Source organism: Phocoena sinus, chromosome X (genome assembly GCF_008692025.1).
Source record: "Phocoena sinus isolate mPhoSin1 chromosome X, mPhoSin1.pri, whole genome shotgun sequence".
Lineage (NCBI taxonomy): Eukaryota > Metazoa > Chordata > Mammalia > Artiodactyla > Phocoenidae > Phocoena > Phocoena sinus.
Genome location: NC_045784.1, coordinates 92784366 through 92803025, shown reverse-complemented (window position 1 = coordinate 92803025; position 18660 = coordinate 92784366). Strand labels below are relative to the sequence as shown.

The 18660-nt window shown below is 36.2% G+C and overlaps 1 protein-coding gene across 5 annotated transcripts in view; it reads right to left on the bottom strand.

Moving 5' to 3' along the window:
- The window catches only part of COL4A5 (collagen type IV alpha 5 chain), a 228983-nt gene that overhangs the window by 79829 nt on the left and 130494 nt on the right, over positions 1–18660 (bottom strand). For all 5 annotated transcript variants that reach the window (XM_032620467.1, XM_032620469.1, XM_032620470.1 and 2 more), the window contains exons 13-22: positions 18543–18635; positions 16862–16915; positions 16709–16765; positions 16374–16418; positions 14759–14812; positions 13150–13191; positions 11009–11141; positions 3766–3939; positions 3341–3424; positions 267–359 (exon numbers count right to left, since the gene is read on the bottom strand). In XM_032620467.1, coding sequence (XP_032476358.1) covers positions 267–359; positions 3341–3424; positions 3766–3939; positions 11009–11141; positions 13150–13191; positions 14759–14812; positions 16374–16418; positions 16709–16765; positions 16862–16915; positions 18543–18635 — 829 coding nt within the window. The remainder of the gene's footprint in view (positions 1–266; positions 360–3340; positions 3425–3765; positions 3940–11008; positions 11142–13149; positions 13192–14758; positions 14813–16373; positions 16419–16708; positions 16766–16861; positions 16916–18542; positions 18636–18660) is intronic.

Genomic DNA, 18660 nt, shown 5'->3' with positions numbered 1-18660 from the left:
ATTTTCCTCACCATATGGAAAATAAGGAAGATATTTTTCCTGGAGTAATACTGTCAAAATTCTTTAATAGAAAATGGTGGTAGCTTCAGCTACTGGAAACAAGAGCATAATTTATTTCACAGCAGATAGTGACATTTCATATTTAATTATTTATGGATGTTAGTGACTAGTCATAAAATGAGACACTGGCATCATTTAAAACTATAAGCTCACTAATATCTAGCCAAGAAATATTTTTAAGGTTGCCCTGAGGAAGAATGTGTTACCTGGGGGACCTGGAAGACCTGGCAAACCAGGTTCACCTGGAGGCCCTGAAACACCAGTTCCAATACAGTTGAAGCACGTGTCACCTTTGTCACCTAGAGAAAGCCATAATAAAAAACAAATTTTACTTGAAGGGGTACATATACCTTCTTTAGATAGGTTCTAAAGAAGTTAGCACTAAGGGACAATATTCCTACCTAACAGTGTAGCTGGAGAAGCCTATATCTAGAATCAATTTACTTGATAAATATTTACTGAGCACCTACTATGTGTCAAGCACTGTTCGAGGAGTTTGTAATACATTGATAAACAAAACAGACAAAATCCATACCTTCACAGTGTTTACATTCTACCAGTGGCTGGGTAAGTGAAATTGGATGTGCTTAGGGGTGGGTGGCAGGTTGCAATTTTAAATAGGGTGGTCAGGATAAGACCTCATTGAGAAGATGACACGTGATTAAAAAAACTTAAAGGACATGGCACGTGCATAACGACTATAGAACAGTCCAGGTAGAAAGAGTAGCCATGTTTGGCATATAGAAGGAACATCAAGGAGAACAGATTGTGGGAGTACAGTGAGGAAGGGGAACCGGGTCAGACAGTTAACAGGTTATAACAAGTGGCATATCATAAAATATCACATAGGCCACCACAAAGACTGTGGCTTTTACTGTGAGTGAAATGAGAATTTAGGAGAAGAAATTAAACAGAAAAGCAACATGATATGACTTAAGTTTTAAAAGGATGACTCTGGTTGCTATGTTAATAATATAATCTAAGTACAAGGACGGAAACAGGGTAAACACATAAGTGACTACTGCTGAAGTGATCTAGGAGAGATAGTAGCTCATTCCAGAGTGACAGCAATGAACATGATGAGAATTGGTTAGATTCTGGACATATTTGAAAGTAGAGCCAATAGGGTTTTCTCATGGATCATATAGAATTCAAAAGAAGAAGGGAATCAAGGATGACTCCATGACAGGTCAAAGGTCAAAATGTAAAAGGCAAAAACAATAAAGCTTTTAGAAGAAAACATAGAGGAATATTATCAGGTCCTTGGGATAAGCAAAGATTTCTAAAACAGGACATAAACAGCACTAACAATAAAAGAGGACATTAATAATTTGACTTCTTTTAATTAACAACTTCTGTTCAAGGAAAGACGCGAGTAAAAAAGCAAGTCACAGAATGGGAGAATATATTTGTGACACATATATCAAACAACCCAATTAAAATAGAAAAAGATAGGTATTTTACAAAAAGAATGTACAGACTATAAGAAAAGAGGCTCAGCATCAATAAGTTATGAGGGAAATGGAAACTAAATCCTCTTTGTAAAATGGTTTGGTGGTATCTATGGAATCAAAGATACATCTACCTTATGATCCAGCAATTCCATTACCAGGTTTACACAACAGAAATGAATGCTTATGTCCTACTATATATATATATATATATATATATATATATATATATATATATGAATGTTCATAGCAGCTTTATTCATAATAGCCCCAGACCAAATGTCCATTAACATTAGAACGGATGAATATGAATAGGAATATTCATTCAATGAAATACCAAAGAGCAGTGAAAAAATACTGCTACAAACAAAAACATGGATATACCTCACAGATATAATATTAAGCAAAAGAAACCAGATAAAATATTAAGACATAAAAGAGCCCATACTGTATGATTCCATTTATACAAAGTTCAAAGTTAGGCAAACTGTTTGATTGAGGATACAACAGTGGTTACCTTTGGGAGTGCTGTATAGGATACACAAGAGAGTCTCCTAGAGTCTTGGAAAAGTTCTATATTTTGATTTAGACAGTAGTTACATGGGAGGTAATAGACAGACATACATACGGAGAGATATACATATAGAGACAAAGTATATATAGGAGGAGACATATCTATATATAGAGAGAGACATATCTATACCTATATCTATATCTAATATATACGATATGCCAGGAAGGTAGGAAGAAAAACAGAGCATGTAATATACTGAAAACCAAGTGAAGAAAGTGTTAAAGAGTGGAAAAATCAAGGAAATAATGGACTGAGACTTGATATTTGAATTGGCAGTCAACAGGCTGGTGATGACTTTGACAAAAGCAGCATCTATGGAGTGGCTGGGGGAGGGGAGTGAAGTCCTGAGGAGTATGTTTAAGAGAAAATGAGAGTAGAGTTATCTAGAGACAGTGAGTAGAAAATTCTTGAAGAGTTTTGTTCCAAACGGAAGCAGAGGAATGGTGTAGTATCAGGCAGGGGAAGTGGGATCATGATAAAATATTTTTAGATGGGTGAAAAAAGCATATTTGTATACTGCTGGGAATGATCCAGTAAAAGGGGAAAATTGATGATAGGGGAGTGACAAGAATTTCTGGAATGAATTTTTGGGGGAGAACAAGAGGAAACTGAATCTATCGTACAAACAGAAGAATTGCTTTAGATAGGAGCAGTAACAATAATAGGCAGAAAGGCAGAATATAGGGGCAAGATGCAAATAGGGGGGTAAATATGGTGGTGGCGGCAATCTGTGAAAGTTCTCTTGTTATTGCTTCAATTGGTCAGTGGAGGAGGAAGCAAAGTCAGAATCCTAAAATAAGAATGGAAGAGGAGGTGTTAGAAGTTTGAAGAGAGAAGGCACAGGCTCAGAAGAGGTAGTAATTTGGAATTACCAGGGCTGTGCTTTTGTTTGAAGTGAGTACAATGGCAGGAGAGGAGGGCAAAGGTGTCAAGAGTTTATGTATGAGATTGATTATGGAATTTAAGCTGGGTTAGGAGAGAAGAAAGGACATCAAAAGGTTGAGGGACAGTCAAAGTTGGTAGGTTTCAGTGAGTGTGAAGTAATGCTGGAGTCAGGTTATTAGAGGTAGTAAGCTAGAAAGATAGGATGTAGTGGTCACAAAATGAGATTCGGGAAATCAAAATATGGAAGTGTGCACTACTGGTAATGTGTGGTCTTGGGGTATGACCATGGGAGTGAGTGGCTGAGGTAGGATGGAGGATATAGGGGATTTTGCTGATGATTTCAAAGGATGAAGGAATATGGGAATCAAACCTTTCACTCCTTGTTCTCCTTGGAGTCCTCTATCACCTGGAGATCCTGGAGGGCCAGGAGGGCCTGCTTCACATACCTCATCACCTGAGATAAGATAAAACAAGAACAGCAAGCCAATTTTTGTAAAATATCCAGAAGACAACAAAGAGAAAGTCTGATAGGCTAGAAAAAAAGAGATCTATTTTCAGTTATTTCTCTGCATTAATACAACTACCTATAAACAAAAGGAAGATATAATATTAGTGATAATTTGAAGAACAAATCTAAATATCAAAGAATCACCAAAAATCAAAAGTAGAAGCAGTGGAAGAATATTTAGCTATCAGAAATACAAAGAATGATGTCAACCTTCAGCTAGATTCACTTATAAATAAAGACAAAACAAAAACAACAATAGAACTTAACAGGAAAAAACTATAGCTTACTAGGAGGGATGTGAGGGCCAGGAGGACCAGGAGGCCCTGGAAGGCCAGGAGCCCCAGGCTGTCCATCAAGTCCAGGAGATCCAGGAATGGAAATTCCAGGTGGACCTTCATCACCTTTCTGGCCCCTTTCCCCAGGAAAGCCAGGGGGCCCAGGAGGACCTGTAACTGCAAGTCCTAAGATAAAAACAAATACCCATTAAAAGTGATCAAAATGATCTTATTTTAGACATATTACTTTGGGTCTCAATGAGACATTAAGTAATGATAAGATCTTCCTTTAATGTATAACACCAGTTATGTTCTTAGTTTTTTCTATGAGAATCAACATCTAGAGAAAAGATGGAAAGTTCCAATAATGTAAGTACTACTTTGAATATAAGAAAGACTAATTTAAAGTAGCTTTATTACTTTTGGAAATGTACTAATAACTAACTCTCTACTCACTCTCCTTTGACACTATGATTTTTTAATCTCAGAAATACCAGGAAGCCATTTACAGGAAAAAAGAGGCATCTCAAAGTTCTCATGTAAACGTGGCTCTGTTTCTGGACTTTCTTCTGTTCCACTATCTGTTCCTGCACCATTAACACACTTTTTCATTACTACAGCTTTATAATGTTTTCAAAACTGGTAAGGAAAATATACCCATCTTTGTTCTTTTTAAAACCATCTCCGGGCTTCCCTGGTGGCGCAGTGGTTGAAAGTCCGCCTCCCGATGCAGGGGACACAGGTTCGTGCCCCGGTCCGGGAAGATCCCACATGCTGCGGAGCAGCTGGGCCCGTGAGCCATGGCCGCTGAGCCTGGCGTCCAGGGCCTGTTCTCCGCAACGGGAGAGGCCACAACAGTGAGAGGCCCGCGTACCGCAAAAAAAAAAAAAAAAAAAAAAAAAAAAAAAAAAAAAAAAAAAAAAAAAAAAAAAAAACCATCTCCACTACACTTACAAATTTACTCTTCTAAGTGAATTTCAGAGTCAGCTTGTCAGTTTCATTTTAAAAAACCATTGAAATTTTGAATGAGATTAATTTGAATTTAAAGATTAAATTTTGGTAGAATCGCCTGTATATAATATTGAGCTCTCGCATCAAGTAATAATTAAGTATTATATCTTTCCATTTATTAATTTTATATTATTTAATAGTATTTTACAAAGTTATGAAAGAGATCTTACACATCTTTTGTTTGGTTTATTCATGGGTAAATTTGATTGCTAACGTCAGTTTTATGACTGTTACTTTTGTTAACTGGATTTTGTCCTCTTGTACGTTTAATTATTTTATTGCTGGTTTAGAGGAAGGTAAGTTATTTAAGTTTGCAACTCATATTTGGCTACCTTGCAAACATTCTAAGTTCTGGTAATTTGTCATGTGATTCTTTTAGGCTCTATGGGTAGATTATCAATAACCAAAATTTGGTTTGCTTTTTTTTTTATCCATACACCTCTTTTTTTTCTAGACTTAGTATGCTGGCTGGGATCTTCAGTATAAGATCAAACAGTATTGGTGACCATATCTTTTTTCTTTTTTTTTTTTTTTTGTGGTACGCAGGCCTCTCACTGTTGTGGTCTCTTCCATTGTGGAGAACAGGCTCCGGACGCACAGGCTCAGCAGCCATGGCTCATGGGCCCAGCTGCTCTGTGGCATGTGGGATCTTCCCAGACCGGGGCACTAACCCATGTCCCCTGCATCAGCAGGTGGACTCCCAACCACTGCGCCACGAGGGAAGCCCTGGTGACCATATCTTTATCTGATTTTTGACTTTAATGAGAATGCTCCTGATGTTTCACCAAAAAGTATGACATTTCCCGAACAGTCCTGTACTTCCCGTATGAAGTAGATAGCTTCAAGAGAATATAAGGCATCAAGTCTTATATTCTGTCATCAAGTTAAGACAGTTCCCTTTTATTTATATAAATTTATTTATTTTATTTATTTACTTTTGGCTACTTTGCTTCTTTGTTGCTATGTGTGGCTTTCTCTAGTTGCGGCAAGCGGAGGCTACTCTTCATGAAGGTGCGTGGGCTTCTCATTGCGGTGGCTTCTCTTGTTGTGGAGCACGGGCTCTAGGCGCACGGGCTTCAGTAGTTGTGGCTCACGGGTGCTAGAGCGCAGGCTCAGTAGCTGTGGCGCACAGGCTTAGTTGCTCCATGGCATGTGGGATCTTCCCAGACCAGGGCTCGAACCCGTGTCCCCTGCATTGGCAGGGGGATTCTTAACTACTGTGCCACCAGGGAAGCCCAAGACAGTTCCTTTTTTATTTTTCTGAATTTTATTTTATATTTTTATACAGCAGGTTCTTATTAGTTATCCATTTTATACATATTAGTGTATATATGTCAATCCCAATCTCCCAATTCATCACAACACCCCATCCCCCACCACTTTCCCCTCTTCGTGTCCATACGTTTGTTCTCTACATCTGTGCCTCTATTTCAGCCTTGCAAACCAGTTCACCTAGATTCCACATATATTTGTTAATATACAATATCTAGATTTCACATATAGGTGTTAATATACAATATCTGTTTTTCTCTTACTTCCCTCTGTATGACAGTCTCTAGATCCATCCACCTCTCTACAAATGACCCAGTTTTGTTCCTTTTTACATCTAATAGTCCATTGTATATATGTACCACATCTTCTTTACCCATTCGTCTGTCGATGGGTATTTAGGTTGCTTCCATGACCTGGCTATTGCAAATAGTGCTGCAATGAACACTGGGGTGCATGTGTCGTTTTGAATTGTGGTTTTCTCTGGGTATATGCCCAGTAGTGGGATTGCTGGGTCATATGGTTATTCTATTTTTAGTTTCTTAAGGAACCTCTATACTGTTCTCCATAGTGGCTGTATCAATTTACGTCCCCACCAACAGTGCAAAAGGGTTCCCTTTTCTCCACACCCTCTCCAGCATTTGTTGTTTGTAGATTTTCTGATGATGCCCATTCTAACTGGTGTGAGGTGATACCTCATTGTAGTTTTGATTTGCATTTCTCTAATAATTAGCGATGTTGAGCAGCTTTTCATGTGCCTCTTGGCCATCTGTATGTCTTCTCTGGAGAAATGTCTATTTAGGTCTTCAAAACAGTTCCCTTGTAATCTTAGTTGTTTTTTTAAATATATTTGTTTATGTATGGCTATGTTGGGTCTTCGTTGCTGAGTGTGGGCTTTCTCTAGTTGCGGCGAGCAGGGGCTGCTCTTCATTGTGGTGCACGGGCTTCTCATTGTAGTGGCTTCTCTTGTTGCGCAGCACAGGCTCTAGGTGCATGGGTTCAGGACTTGTGGCGCATGGGCTTAGCTGCTCCATGGCATGTGGGATCTTCCTGGACCAGGGTTCCAACCCATGTCCCCTGCATTGGCAGGCGGATTCTTAACCACTGCATCACCAGGGAAGTCCCCAATCTTAGTTTAAGGATTTTTTTTCCTTTTAAAAATGAATATGTATTGAATTTTACTGTTTTCTTTGCATCTATTGGCCTATTCTCTTTTAATACGTCAGTGTGGTCAATGACAGTGATGTTGAACCATCCTTGCAATCTTAGGGTAACATCTATTTGGTCATAATATCATATTGTTTAATATATTTCTGGATTGATTTGATAATATTTTATTTAAGATTGTTACTTCCACATTCGTAAGTGATATTGAACTATAGTTATTTCCAGTGTATCGCCTTGGTGGTTTGGTATTGATACTGCTAAACTGAATTTCCTTTTTAAAAAAATGTTCTGAAACAGTTTATAAACTATGAGAATCACCTGCTCAAGAACTTGGTAGATTTCATCCATAAAACTCTATAAAACCACCCACAAAACCAATGCTTTTTCACGGAGACCATTAACATTTCAAAATCTTCTGTGGTAATTGATCTACTTAGGTGTCCTACTTTCTCAGGAAAATTTTATTACTTTATGTTTTCTGTTTCATGAGGAATGTATATTTCACCTAGAATTTAAAATATATTGACATAGTTTTAGAGTTTTCTTGTAATCTAAAAATTTTAATTGTATTTATGGTAATAATCTTTTTTCTTTACTGATTTTATTTGTGCCTTCTCTTCCCTTTATCTTGATCATATTTTATTTTTACCTTTCTCAAGTTTTTCCATCTATTTTGCTTGTGCTTTTTTAAAAAATTTGTATTGGAGTATAGTTGCTTTACAATGTTGTGTTAGTTTCAGATGTACAGCAAAGTGAATCAGTTATACATATACATATATCCACTCTTTTTTAGATTCTTTTCCCATATAGGCCATTACAGAGTACTGAGTAGTGTTCCCTGTGCTATACTGTAGGTACTTGTTAGTCATCTTTTTTGTATATAGTAGTGTGTATATGTCAATCCCAATCTCCCAATTTATCCCTCCCCGCCTTTGCCCCCTGATAACCGTAAGTTTGTTTTCTACATCTGTAACTCTATTTCTGTTTTGTAGATAAGTTCATTGGTAGCCTGTTTTTAGATTCCACATATAAGCGCTGTCATATGATATTTGTCTTCCTCTGTCTGACTTATTTCACTCAGTATGACAATCTCTAGGTCCACGCATGTTGCTGCAAATGGCATGTGCTTGTTTTATTTCTTATTATTTTTCCAACTTAGCTCATTTATTTTCAGTATCTCTAATTTTGTGATAAATTAAGGGTACCATGAGTTTTGATACGGGTTGTTTATTTAGCATTTAGTAGTTCATCATCTCCATTTCTGTATTCTCTTTACCTCTAGAGTTATTTAGAAATATGCACTTTAATATACAAATATTTGGTGCTTTTTGTTGTTAATTTCTGACTTCATTTCACTGTGGTCACAGAGCATGGCCCGCATATAATTTTACAAGATTTTTTCTGGTCTAATAGAGTCAATTTCTATAAATGCTTCATGTGTGTTTGAAAAGAATGTACATTCTCTGCTGCACACACAGGTTTTCTCTCTCCCCCATAAATACAGCTTAATTGTGCTGCTCAAATCATTTGTATCCTTTTTATTTTTCACTTACTTGATATATTGGGGAGTTGCCAAATTATCCCTTGCAGTTTATCAGTTTTCATTTTACATATTCAAAGCTATATTTTTAGATGCCTAAGTTTAGTGACCTTTATATCACTGTGGTATAAGTTGTCTATTTATCCACGTGAAATATCTGTTTTTTAATGCATTTTTTCATTGAATTCTATTTCATACTGTATTGGAATTGCTAAACCAGCTTTCCTTTGGTAGCGTTTGCTTAATATCTTCCCATTGCTTTATTTTCAAAATTTCTATGCTGTTTTACTTTCGATATGTCTACTGTGCACAGCATACAGATATTTTAATTCTAATTTTATTTTAGTTTTTGTCTACTAATCAGTGTTTAGTCCCTTCACATTTATTGGAGTTGCTGATTTATTTTTAACTTCTTCATGTCATTTTATTTATTTTTTTCTATTTATTCAGGTTTATCTGTGTCTGTTTTGTCCCAATCCTAATTTGTGTGACATAGATCCAGCTTTTTGGTCATCTTCTTTCCTCAACAAGTAAGTAATGTATATTATTTCTATTCTTTTCTAGTGGTTACTATTAAAATGTTTAACCTATATACTAAAACTTTTATTTTTCGAAAAACTTAGAGAGTTAATAATATTTATATTCTCTCCCTCTAACAAGACAAAAAACCTTATCATTCACTTCCCCATTCTCTCTGTACGTCCATATCCTGTGTTAGTCATGTGTACAATTATACTTCCATATTGTTAGTTAAAATACTTCTGTTATTTTTTTATGATCCATACTTATTTAGACTTAAAATACTTTATCAATATCTTTCCTAACCACTGGTTCTTGTATCTTACCCACCCCCACCGCCAACTTCATCCTGAATTCATTATCTTCTTCTTGAAGTAAAACCTCCAGTAACTATTTCAGAGAAGATCTGGAGGTAGTAAACTTTCTAAGCATCCCATCTTCACACTAGGATGATAGTTTGATGTAATATAGAATCTCAAATTCATAGTTATTTTTCCTTATTACTTTGAAAATTTGCTCCATTATCCTCCTCTTATTCTCACTGTTTTGTAGGTGATCTGCCTTTGCTCTCAGTTTTTAAGAATTTCTTTTTACCCTTAAATTCTAAAATGTCCCTAAAATTTGTCTAGTTACGTATTTTTGTATTATTATTTTACTTTTGCTTCGTAATTCATAAGCCTTTTCACAGGGAATCATTTTTTAATAGAAAGAAGTTCTCAGCCATTAATTTTTCAAATATTGCTTCTTGTCCTATTCTCTCCTTGAACTCCTTCATGCTGGATTTTGGGACTTCTAGGTTTATCCTTTGTGCGTCTTAAATTTTATTTCATACTATCTAACACTTTAACTTTTCTGCTACATCCTTGGAGAATTCCTTATCTCAATTTTCCAGACACAGTATGTGTTTAGTCCATTACCTTGAAGTTCGAAACCCAAAGTGCATACTTAGAGCGAAATGGGACCCACAATTCATTCTCTTTCTCCTTGGGAGGAACACTGAGTGTCACTCATCTCATCATGGTAATATTTCATTAGCCAAATATTTTTGAAGGAAAAGTAACCGTAATTTATTATACATGTATGTGTGACAGATACTGTAGATGTTTTTTTTCAAATTTTACATAAATCCTTACTATCACCTCATTTCACAGAACATCCAAATAAACATGCTAAACAAGGGTACTGCTCAGTTTGTGGCCAAATTAGAAATGCTCTACTATATACTGCATATCTTCAACAAAGGAATGACATAAAACTCAGTATTGAGCTCCAAGATTTTACTGCACAGCAAAATCACCACGGGGATTTCTAGGTAGATGTTTCTGGAATTCTAAGTGGATAGTGCTATTTCCTATATAAAAATACAGTAAATCTTATATAACTAGGCATTATTAGCACAATGTTCCCTTTCATAACAGCATGAAAGGTATAATGATTAATTTTTGGATCATAGTACTGTTTGGTGTAATTTATTAATAACAAAAGGTAGAAATGGTATTTTTTTAGGGTAAAAGGACACTATTCAAGTAACTTTGCTTTTTTCTTTTTTTTTTAAAGTACAGGTAAGAAACTTGGTAAGAAAACAGGTAAGAAAAGCTATAGTAAGAGTTGAGAAGTTTCTGTCAATTAAAAAATACCTCTGTCTTCCTTGCCATGCTCACCCTGGAACTAGTATGATAATACTGTATACTTGGATTAGTAAAGATACTATAAATTCAGGGCTATTAAGTACAGCACAGTCTCTTTTACCTGGAGGTCCAGGAAGGCCAGGTGGACCCTGTATTCCAGGAAATCCTCGCTCTCCTTTTTCTCCAGGCAAGCCAGGTAACCCAATGTTTCCTTTTTCTCCTACAGTTACACCAGTTCCAGGCCTAGGAATCACCTTTATTATGAAAGAAAAAAATAAAGGAATTCAAAGAGGAAGAGACTTGTTCTTCTGAAAATAACCTAGCAGCTATATATGATTACAGTGTATCATTGTCACAAAGTGTTCAGATGCAAAATCATCAAGACTACTTACGAAGATTGTGAGTCATACGCTATATTACTTCTATGCTTCAACAGATTAGAAAATGTTCAATGCCAGTACTAATATTACCACTCCCCTGAGCCCCAGACTTACAGAGCTAGAATTATGTTTGATGTCTCTTATCTTATAATTCACATTCGATTCATTCCAATCACCTAAGCCTGATAATTCTTTACTAAAAATGTCTCTCCAACGTGTCCCCTTTCTTGTTGCAACAGCTTCTATCCTTACCTTACACTTGGGCTAACAGAAGCAACTCTGAGCTTGTCCCATTTAATCCAAATCTACTACTTGGACACACTTCCTCAAGAACCAATTTTTCTGTGTTACTTATCCTGTTAAAGGATTCAAAATTGTTCACTACTTCTTACTATATCTGATGTCACTTTTAACCCTGGACTCTGTCAAGTTACTTCTCACTCCCAATACCCCTCTCACCTGTTTCACGTCCTGAATGACCTTTTAGGAGAGTGAGATCTGATTATAACCACTTCATGCATCTTGCAGATTCCTGCTTTTGCCTTTGAATATGCCATTCTAAACATCTATAATGCCTTCCCCCAATCTTTCTCTTTGTCAACCCATATTTATTTCTTCTTCTTAAAAAAAAAAAAGAAAACACATCTCTACCAGGAAGGCTTTATTAATTAAAATCAACTAGCTGATCATTCCCTTTCTATCTTCTTAGACCCTTATGCCTAAATAATTTTACATTAAATAATCTAAATATAAATAAATTAACTTCATAGAGCTATAAAGGTAAAGTAAGCTTTACATTTAAGAAACTATCAGTTTGAGACAGAAATCATCACCTACTGGCAAAGTGAGATATTCATCCTGGCTCTTTTAGATATAAGAAATATTCAGACAAATGGACACTGAAATTTGTGGGACCTAGAACCGGGATAGTAGTCCAAAAGGGGAAGTGAGCTGTTGGATTGGATTGCACTCTCAAAATTTCCATTTCTTCTGATGTTCATCAAAATTTTATTTCATTTTTCAGAGAAATTGCTTCTTAGAGAAGTAAAACTCTGATTTAAAAATGAAAGTGAATAAAAATTGTCTAAGATCTTCTTTAAGTACCTCCTCATTAGATCTGGTAAAGTACCAAGTATCAATATCTGATACTCACTATGGACAAAAATAATTAATGTTATTCAAATGTCTGAACATATAGGTTTTATGGCACTTGACCCTTTGCAGCTTCAGTGCAGCCTAAAGTCAAGTCTTAGCAAATTTCAATGATAGTAAAACCAATATGTCAACTGCAACAGTGACATTTTATTCTTAATAAGAATGAAAATATATTTGACTAGAATTTCAGGGTGAATGCAAACATGACAGAAGATTTGTAAACCCCTCAAGTATTCTTTTACAGAGCAGTTTCCTACATTTCTGATTAAGAGCTCCTAGAAAGCACACACTCAGGGAAGAAAGAGGTGTGAATCAGACAATTACCAATTGAGAAAACCTATTAAGACCAAATCCATCTTTCCCCTGAGCTCTGCAGGGGAAAAGACCAATCCCCTAGTTCCTCAACATTTTCTTTTTTTGAAACTTTGTAAGCAACACTTGCACCACCTGCTGGTTACTTGAGAAATGATTTGGCAATCAAGATGCAAAACAACCTAATGCCGTAATTTTGGACCTTTATTATGGAGAAGTAATATACAGGCAGAACAATACAAAGACTTTGAGGTCAGCATCACTGAAGTTTCGGATGTAAAGACTTTTAAGCCAGGAAAAGTTGATCTTGGAATTTTGTGTTCTATGAGGAAAAGTTACGGAGTATATAATTAAAACATGAAAATTAAAATGCACTAATAAATTTAATAAATAAAAACTGAAACAAAAAACTTACAAGTCCAGGAGGCCCAGTTGGGCCAATGTCACCTTTTTGGCCCTGTTCAATACAATTGTAAAACAGGTTAGTAAAAATCACATGAAAACATCAATTTTCTCAAAGATATAACAGATAACTATGTTTCATAAAGACCCAGAAATCCATAATAAAATATCTCAAAGAGAAATACAAAATGAGGTAATGAAACAGTACTTAGCTAAGCCTAGGAAGACCTGTGATGTTGTCTCAGATTTACAAGCTCTATGATGCCGACTACATCAATTAACTTTTCTGCCTTATATATAGACCAGACTTCTAAGGTATGTCTAGCTGTAACATCCTTTGATTTTAAAATTCCTATTTTCCAGCAAACTATAAATACTCTATAAAGAAGATGCTGATTTACAAACTTGTAGCACTAGAATCAGCTATAATCATTACATTTTTGTTTTTTACATTTAGCCATGTTCCTTTTCAAAAAACTTGTCAACGGCATAAATTTAGTGTCATTTCCATCAGTGACAGATATTTTAGAGCTGATGGACTTAACTATCATCAGGAACAGTTAATAAATCATAATTACTTTTGTGACTTTGCTCTTAGAATCTAATGAAAGACAAATTCAGACAAAACTGTTTACCCTTAACCAGTAGCTACAACAGCTGAAGAACACAGTATTCAACTGTTACTCTACTGGCCAAGACCCAAGAATAGATATCTCTCTCACACCTCTGTTCTCATTCTAGACTTGCTCATAGGAACCTTTCATCTATCTATAAACTCCTTTTAGTTTAAGAAGATACTCTATCCTATAACTTTACTTACACTAGAAAAACAAAATTCTATTCTCTGAGTATTTATTATCTTCCTTTATTCTAGCTGTGCCTCTAAAGCCAAGCTAGAACTTGGATCTAGTTTAGAGATAAACCACCATTAAAACGTGTGCCCTCTGGGTACATTCAAGTTTGTAACACCTTTCCCTCCTTGCCTGCAGAACAAAGCTTTTCAGTTTTGGTTTTCATAGAAAGCAATTAAAGATCAGAGAGATTGGAAAACCGGATATTTTGTGATTTGCTATAAATAGGAGAACAGTGTGCTTCATACATTCTTTCAAAGTCACTTTTAAAATAGGCTGCTAAATAAATGACTTCAGTCAGGCTGCGTAGCCAAATGAAAAAAACAACAAAGAATTAGCCACAGACTTCCAGACAATAACTGCATAGAGAATGGAAATGTTTAGTGGCAACATTCTAAATTCACAACTATATAAGCCTTTTTAGTATGAGGACCTGACTAAAATAGTGCTGAATCCTCTTTCTGGAGAACAAAAGTTTTGCCGATACATGCTCAAAGCAAAGGTATCAACTTTTAACAATGGAAATGCTAAAGTTAAACATTTCTCCATGTATTTCTATCACATGGACTGTGATTTAGGATAGTGAGTGAAAATTTAGAGGAACTGGTATAACAGAAAAGGGAGCAACACCAAAAGATGGATCAAGAAGGTATGTTTTGAATACAAAAGCTAGTTATTTAGAATTTTTTCATTTATAACTCAAACTTGGGCAAGAAAAGGATTGTACTAACTGGAATAAAACCAGTCACTTCAAAGTGTTAAAATTCTTACCTTTTCTCCATCCCTTCCTGGTTCACCAGGGTAACCAGGATCACCAGGCAAACCCTTTAAAACATGGAAGACAGAGTGACATCAGCAAAAATGGTGGAGTAATTAGGACCTCCAAAAATCCTCTCCTCCATGAAAGCAACAAGGACACTTGCAAAAATGGTCAGAGTCAACCTTTTTAGAACTCTAGAAATTAACCAAAGGCTTGCAGCAATCCAGGAAGTGTTTCTTGAAAAAAAATAAAAGATTGAATCTTGGTGAGAACACAGAGGTTTGTGGCTCTATTCCCATCACACTTCCTCAGCTCCGCAGTAGCCTTGAAAACCAACAGCTCACAATCAAGGTAAAAACCAGCAGCACAGCAGCAACTGGAAGGGAAAGAACCAGGTTGAAGCTTCTTCAAAGCCCCATTCCCAGAGAATTGTCATTTTTGACCTGTCTGGTGGTTCCCAAAAAGATCCCACTTGCATGGCTATGTTTATTTGACCTAATTTTAGTTCTCCCAGTGCAAACAGAGAAAAGCGTTTTCCCTGGGGATATCAGTCAAAAACAATCGGAGGGAATTGCTGAACATCATGGCTGCCTAAATCACTGTTCCAAAGGAAGCCAGTAACTGGGGCCCTGAATTTAACCCCACCTTATGCCATTTTATATGTTTAAGCCATTGGTGAATCTAGAGTTTATAAGCTGAGGACTGCCTGTTTAGGAAAATCATCTGGAAATCAATTTATCTGCCTTTATAACTTCCAGTCTTGTTAAGAATGCTCCCTTTCCTTCAGAATAGTCTCCAAATTTCATCAAATTTTCTATCTGTCCTGGAAAACCTCTTTTAACATCTATGGTGGATACTCTTGAAACTGAGGCTGCCTGAAATAGTGTTCCTGGACTTGCATATTTTATTTTCCTCTTTTTTTGGTAGCAATTAGAATTATATGTCAAAACTTTTACTGAAAGAACTTGCATTCACACAAAAAATAGTATGGGAATGTTTTTAGCAGTTTATTCCTGATGGCCCAAACCGGAAACAACCAAAATACCCTTCAATGGGTAAATGCATAAACAAACCTTGGCACATCCATATAACCACATAATGGTCAGCAATTAAAAGTTAATGAACTACTGATATACAGTACAGTGCGTTATGCTATATGAAAGAATTCTGATTAAAAAAGCCATACACAATATGACTCCATTTATATGCCACTCTGGAATAGGCAGCATTATAGGGATGGAGAACAGATCAGTTGTTTCCAGGGGCTTTGGGGAAGGGTAGGGAATAGCTACAAAGGATCGTGAGGGAACTTTTGAGGGGACGGAACTATTTTTTATTATGGAGAACGTCACACAACTGTACGTGTTTAGCAAAATACACAGAACTGTACACTAAAAATGGTTCATTTTACTGTATACAAATTATATCTCAGTAGACCTGACAAAAATCTGTCTTGAAAAACAGAGAATTTCAAATTCACATTCAGAAAAGAAAGAAAGCAAAATTTCCATTCATTTAAACTACTTCCAAAGCCAAGCTTCTTTGCTATCCTGCTTCTTTACCAACATGTACAAATGTTGCCATTTTTTTTTTTTTTGAGGGAAGGGATAGATTTTAAATACTCACTGGAATTCCTGGTTGGCCATTCTCTCCATCTTTGCCCGGTTTACCCTATAGGATTCAAGGAAATGTAAGAATATATATTTGTTATTTGGAAATATAAGGTTAAAGAATATAACAAGCTTTTTCCTGCCTGGGACTCTCTTAAGTAGACTTTTTGGACTTCAGTGTTATAATAAACAAATGAATATGTCAGTCATGACATTTTGAGGCAATGAAAGCAGGATTTAAGAGGAAAAAAAGAAAATGACATACATGTGCATGTGCTCCGGCAGGCGCACACACATACATAGACACATTTAAAATTTTTTGCAAAGAGTATTAGTAGCCGTAACACTTACTCTTTTGCCAGGCTCTCCTTGCTCACCCTTCTCACCTTTCACACCACCTGGAGGACCCTGTACACACAAAAGTAATTTTACATTGGTTCATGGAGTACTATGTGTCAATATCAATTTACATTAAATGATGCTAAAGAATTTTAGGTTACTTACTGGAGGACCACGTATCCCTGGAGGTCCAGGAGGCCCTTGGTCACCAGGAAGTCCCTATGCAGTAGTAGGGAGAAGGAAAGCAATATAAATACAGTTAGTACTAGAGCTAGCTAGGAACACTTTTAACAAGCTGAACTATAAACTCATGTAATATAACCAAAGATAATAAGATGTTTCAAATTCAAAGTTGAAATCTACTAGGCAAAAAATCTAGAGCCATCTTTGCTCATTTCAGCTAATTTTTAGGACAAGCCAAGTTTTGAGGTAAATAGCAAGAAAACACTTCAAATTAAAGTATTAATGATTTTTTTTAGTTTATTTATTTATTTTATTTTGGGTTGTGTTGGGTCTTTGTTGCTGCACGCAGGCTTTCTCCAGTTGCGGCGAGCGGGGGCTACTCTTCGTTGCGGTGCTAGGGCTTCTCATTGCGGTGGCTTCTCTTGTTGTGAAGCACAGGTTCTAGATGTGCGGGCTTCAGTAATTGTGGCACACAGACTCAGTTGTGGCTTGCGGGCTCTAGGGCGCAGGCTCAGTAGTTGTGGCACCCGGGCTTAGTTGCTCCATGGCATGTGGGACCTTCCCGTACCAGGGCTCGAACCCCTGTCCCCTGCATTGGCAGGCGGATTCTTAACCACTGCGCCACCAGGGAAGTCCCAAAAGTATTAATGATTTTTTATTCTTATAAAATATTTTAGAAAAAGCAAGGGTACCTAAAACTTGGAGATTTGGGAGCTATATAACACCCATACATTTTGGCAGAGATTTAAATGGCCCAATACATATTGATGGTAGAGTTTCAGTATAATTTGTCCTTTATTCTTAACTTTCTTATTAGCATTTAAGTGAAACAACAATGCACACACTCTGTTGAAGGGTGAGCCACTATTCTATAAAAGATGTGTTTGATCCCCTCATCTACTCTAGTAGAAGCAATGTATCAGAAAATTATTTCTAAAAACGACAAGATTTTATAGAGTAATACCATCTTTCTCCCCGCATATCAGTGAAATGTAGAGTCATCTAAAACAATGACAATCTATCTTACCATGACTTGATTTTGTATATAAAGGTATTATTCATAATAGCCAAAAATGGAGAAAAATCCAAGTGCCCATCAACTGTTGAATTAATAAATAAAATGTGGAATATACACACATAGGAATATTATTCAGCCATAAAAATGAACAAAGTACCAATACATAGCTACAACATGGATGAACTTGAAAACATTATAATAAGTAAAAGAAACCAGACAGAGAAGACCGTATATTGTATGATTCCATTTATACAAAATGTCCAAAATAAGCAAATCTACAGAGCCAAAAATTAGATTGGTGGTTGCCCAGGGCTCGAGAGTTTGGGGAGAAATGGGGAGTCATAACTAACTGGTATGGGGTTTTGCTGGAGGGGGCTCATGAGAATGTTCTAAAATTAAATTGTAGTGGTGGTTTCACCACCCTGTGAATATACTAAAAAAATATGTAATTGTGCCTTTTAAATGGGTGAATTGTATGGTATATAAAGTATATCTCAATCAAGCTACTTTAAAATTTTAATTATCTCAAATCCTTGTTATTTTAAAAGGACTTTCACATATAACCTTATTCCAGCTTGTAATGCATTTTAATGCAATGCTACTTTCATAGCAAGATATTCATTGATTTCCTCCCTACATACTCACCTGATCTCCCTTCTGAAACTCTACATCAATTGGTCTTTTCTGTTCACTGATCTGCCCAGGTGGCCCAGGGGGGCCCTGAAGACCTTGCTCACCCTGTTTTCAAGATAAAATAAGAAAG